The sequence below is a fragment of the Tursiops truncatus genome, chromosome 8 (assembly GCF_011762595.2).
Source record: "Tursiops truncatus isolate mTurTru1 chromosome 8, mTurTru1.mat.Y, whole genome shotgun sequence".
Lineage (NCBI taxonomy): Eukaryota > Metazoa > Chordata > Mammalia > Artiodactyla > Delphinidae > Tursiops > Tursiops truncatus.
This window is the reverse complement of record NC_047041.1, coordinates 99,422,639-99,427,198: the sequence shown is the minus strand read 5'-3', so window position 1 is coordinate 99,427,198 and position 4,560 is coordinate 99,422,639. Positions and strand designations below refer to the sequence as shown.

Below are 4,560 nucleotides of genomic sequence, written 5' to 3'. Positions count from 1 at the left end.
GCCAGACATTAAAGAAATTGGGAAAAACGTAAAACAATGCCACTATTTTCACTACATATTTTTTTGACTTTGGAAAATAGAGTTATTTTTCCTAGAAAATGAAAATGTTACTTATGTCGGGTTTTTTTTAAATTAATTAATTATTTTTGGCTGCACTGGGTCTTCGTTGCGGTGCACGGGCTTCTCGTTGCAGAGCACAGGCTCTATGCATGCCGGCTTCAGGAGTTGCAGCACGCGGGCTCAGTAGTTGTGTCTAGACAACTAGCTGTTGTCTAGGAACTCTGGAAGATCTCTTCAGAAGTAGTCACGCTCTTTATTCTCCCGCCCAGGGACACTTCAGGGCCTTGGCCCACTCACTCCTTTCCTACCAGCTACTGCCCACTACGCTCCAGACAGAGAAGGACACTCATCTCTTCTACTGTAAGTTGGCTATAGAGTTTAGGCTAGGGACACTACGACCGCATTCGCACAGCTGCTAGTTCTCTGACACCACCACTGCTGAGCCAGGAGCCCAGAACCATCAGACTGGAGGGAGTGAGGCAGCAGGACATCTTGGAGTTTTTGAGAGAGTAAGGGCCCTACAAGAAACAACTGCAGTTCAGAGGTGCAGCTATCGCCCACGGTTACAGCAGAGCCGGGTCTAAGACTCGGGCCTCCGGGGTACCACACCAGCTTGTAGGTTCTCCTTTTCCCGGTCACCCAGCAGCGAGGGTGACGTGCTGTCCGCTAAGACTCAACGCTCTGCGCCGTGGCGGGCCTCGCGGCCCGCCTGGAGGACGTCGCCCTCCTACTGCCTCAGGTAGCTGGAAAAGCTCAACCAATCCAGAGGGCTCTGAGGCGAAGAAGGAGGTTAGAAAAGGAAAAGTTTAGGACAGGAGCGCTAACCAATAGGGAGCCCACCTGCCTGAGTGACGGCCACCAGCACCCACTTGGAGAAGCCGCCCCGAGCTGGGGGGATGGTTAGGGGAGAGTGAACCAATCCCTGACGAGGGAAGGCAAATTTGAGCCAATGACAACTGAGAAGGTGGGAAGGGGCGGAGCTCTCCCGGTGGCTGGTCGGTGGTGAGTGAAGAGATCAGCTTTCTCTGCTAGTTCCCACCCTCGGACTTCTTAGCCCCTGGAATGCGAGAGAGGCTCAGGGAGTTCCCGGAGTGGGGCGTAGAGGTATCGCCCGCAAAGGCCTGGGGGCGAGACTTCTTGTTGAAGGAGGTGCTGGAAGCTACCGGGTGGGCATCGAGGAAGCGGAGGCTGCTTAGGAGGCGGGACTTCCGGGGAGGGGCTTTGTCGACAGGGCGGGGCCTGCTGCTAAGGTTAGGCCGAAGGGGCGGGGCTAAAAGTAGACCACTGGGTGTGACCTGGGAGAACGAAGGGTAGTAGTTTAAGCGAGCGTCTTGGGGTCAGGACGGTGCTGCCAGAGGCTTTGGGGTGGCAAGTAATAGCTCAGAGGTGACGTTATGGTTTATGGGAGGGTCACCTGCCCTAACCCCCTGTCCTCTTTTCCCAGGGAGCCACTGGTGGCGACCTTCCTAGGGTCCCTTTCCCTTCGTGGGGTGCTATGGAGTTCCCAGAACACAGCCAGCAGCTGCTGCAGAGCCTCCGAGAGCAGCGGTCCCAGGGTTTCCTTTGTGACTGCACGGTGATGGTGGGTAGCACCCAGTTCTTGGCCCATCGGGCTGTGCTGGCCTCCTGCAGCCCGTTTTTCCAGCTTTTCTACAAAGAGCGGGAACTGGACAAGAGGGATCTGGTGTGTATCCACAACGAGATTGTCACAGCTCCAGCCTTTGGGCTGCTTCTGGACTTTATGTATGCCGGCCAGCTGGTCCTGAGGGGGGATACCCCTGTGGAGGATGTGCTGGCAGCTGCCAGCTACTTGCACATGAATGATATTGTCAAGGTGTGTAAGCGGCGGCTGCAAGCCCGGGCCCTGGCAGAGGCGGATAGTACCAAGAAGGAGGAAGAAACCAACTCACAGCACCCTAATTTGGAGTTTTTGTCCAGCACTTCCCGTGGCCCCCAACCTTCGTTGGCATCTGCAGAGACATCAGGCCACTGGGGCAAAGGGGAATGGAAAGGCTCAGCAGCTCCCTCACCTACTGTCTGTCCTCCAGATGAGCCACCGATGCCGGCTGGGGCTGATACTACACAGCCTGGCGTGGAGGTTGACTCACCGCATCTGCGGGCACCTCCTCCACCAGTGGCTGATGTCTCTCTTGCCAGCCCCAGTAGCTCCACAGAAACCAACCCTGCAAACTACTTCTCTTCGGGCCTCCCAACGGTTTCAGTGGAGCCACTGGCTCCCCTTGATGTGGTTTCTGAGAATCTGAGGGTGGTGGAACCAAGGGGAACTGGAGGCCCACTGCAAGGCTTCTATCCCCCAGCTTCGGCTGCAGTCCCAGTCCCAGCCCCAGTTCCATCCCAGGCTCCAGCCCCAGCAGAAGCGGAGCTGGTCCAGGTGAAAGTAGAAGCTATCGTGATTTCCGATGAGGAGCCCGATGCCTCGGAGGAACAGCCTCGGGGTCCTGAGGGACTGTTCCCACCCGGAGGAGCAGTGTATGGTGAACAGCCCCCCCAGCCAGAGGCCTTTGAAGAGCCAAGGGCAGCAGGACTGGAGGAGGTGGGGGCCAGTGACCACTTCCTGCCGCCAGATCCTCACCTACCCTACCATTTGCTGCCAGGTCCAGGGCAGTATCATCGAGGACTGGTGACCTCACCCCTGCCTGCTCCGCCCGCCCTGCACGAGCCACTCTACCTGCCTTCCGAGTATGAAGCAGCCCCGGGAAGCTTTGGGGTTTTTACGGAGGATGTTCCCACTTGCAAGACATGCGGGAAGACCTTCTCGTGTTCTTACACACTACGGCGCCATGCCACAGTGCACACGCGTGAGCGGCCCTACGAGTGCCGCTACTGCCTGCGCAGCTACACGCAGTCCGGGGACCTGTACCGCCACATCCGCAAGGCTCACAATGAGGACCTGGCCAAACGCAGCAAACCGGATCCAGAGGCTGGCCCCCTCCTGGGAGTGCAGCCCATCCCCGGCTCCCCGACAGCAGACAGACAGAACAGCAGTGCCGGAGGGCCACCCAAAGATTTTGTACTTGGCCCCAAAAACTAACACGCCCTGATGCCAGGCCGGCTCTTGCCCCCGTTAGGGGGCAGCACGGAAGGTGGGAAGCATCTCATTTCCCTTGCTGGGGACAGAATGAAGATTCTGCCCAGGCTGTAGTTTCCTACCCTTTTCTTTTCCCAGCCAGATAGCAGGACTTTACGGGGCATCGCATCTCAGTCAACTCCTCACCAAGGGCACTGGGAATTTTCCTGAGGTGTAATCGCTTCTCATTCTGCGTTTGGACCCATAAAGCTAGCAGTGAAAAGTATCTCTCTGAACTGGACTTGCCTGGTTTCTTCCACAAAACTGCACACCTGCTGGTTCTTTCACAGCTCTCCTCCAGACCTAGGAATCTGATACCTATACTTGGGGTAGGGGTGGGGGTCAGGTTGTTTATGAGGAAAAAAGTGGGAGAGGCAGAGGGCAGTGTAGACTTTACTTAGGAAAAGTGTACAAATTAGGGAATTTCACACAATTACGGTTTATTGTTGTAGTTGAGCTCCTCCTGTGTCCCGGGCTGTACTGGGGACTTCACATAAATACTCATTTAATCCTCAACAAGTTTATGAGGTATTATCCCTCTCCCCGCTTTTTTCCCTACAGACAAGGAAACTTGAGACTGAACAATCAACGTTAACTTGTTCTGGGTCACAGAGCTAGTTAAGGGGCAAGCCAGAATTTGAACCCTGGCTAATGACTTCAGATACCATGCTGGTTTAAAACACTGTTGAAGATGGTTAACTTTGAACTAGAAGTTTTCTTTTTTGACCTTTTGAGTGTTTGGTTTTGTTGCCTTACCCCTTTCTCTCTGCTTTCCATGTAGAAAGGCCTTTGATTGACTGTTTCAACAACAGATACCTTTTGAGTGTTTGGTTTTGTTGCCTTTTTTTTTGAGTGTTGCCTTACCCCTTTTGTTGCCTTACCCCTTTCCCTCTGCTTTCCATGTAGAAAGGCCTTTGATTGACTGTTTCAACAACAGATACCGTATTGATGACTTGAAATTTTTGCCTGCACGTCTTAAATGTGCATTGAGGTCTCTGAAGATGACAAACTGGAAGGCAGAAAACACTAAGCTCCACGGTGGTAGGCGTGTGGGGGCAGACTGAGGACTTGTGAAATGGAAACGATGGGCGCTTGGGAAAACTAAAGCAAGAAACTCTAGATGAGACAATCTTAGAGTTCATCTGGTCTAACTCCCTCACTTAAAAGTTGTGATGACGGCCTAGACAGGTCAGATTACTCAGGTACGGTCACACAGGTGGTTACTGACAGTAGAGATAGCAAAGAAATGGGAATTTGGGGTGTTGGTGTGGCATGGGGGGAAAAAGCATTCTAGGAATGTAAGAGAAGGGTCTGCCCCTGCCTGTGGTGAAGAGTGGTGTTTGTAGGATGGACCAGAGGGCTCCCCACAAACTCTCTCTCTTTGGCACATAAGGAACTGAATGCAAAAAAAG

General features: G+C 53.8%; 1 protein-coding gene across 2 annotated transcripts; it reads left to right on the top strand.

Annotated features, from left to right (window-relative positions):
* The first annotated feature begins 1,050 nt into the window (after window positions 1-1,050).
* On the top strand, window positions 1,051-3,976 carry ZBTB3 (zinc finger and BTB domain containing 3). Of its 2 annotated transcripts, none has more exons than XM_019932595.3 (2): window positions 1,051-1,164; window positions 1,505-3,976. In XM_019932595.3, the coding sequence occupies exons 1-2, from the start codon at window positions 1,123-1,125 to the stop codon at window positions 3,110-3,112; spliced, it is 1,650 nt and encodes a 549-aa protein (XP_019788154.2). In that variant the 5' UTR covers window positions 1,051-1,122; the 3' UTR covers window positions 3,113-3,976. The 2 variants fall into 2 exon arrangements, with proteins under 2 accessions (XP_019788154.2, XP_033716746.1); XM_033860855.2 differs by having other exon boundaries at window positions 1,136-1,226.
* Window positions 3,977-4,560: the final 584 nt, after the last annotated feature.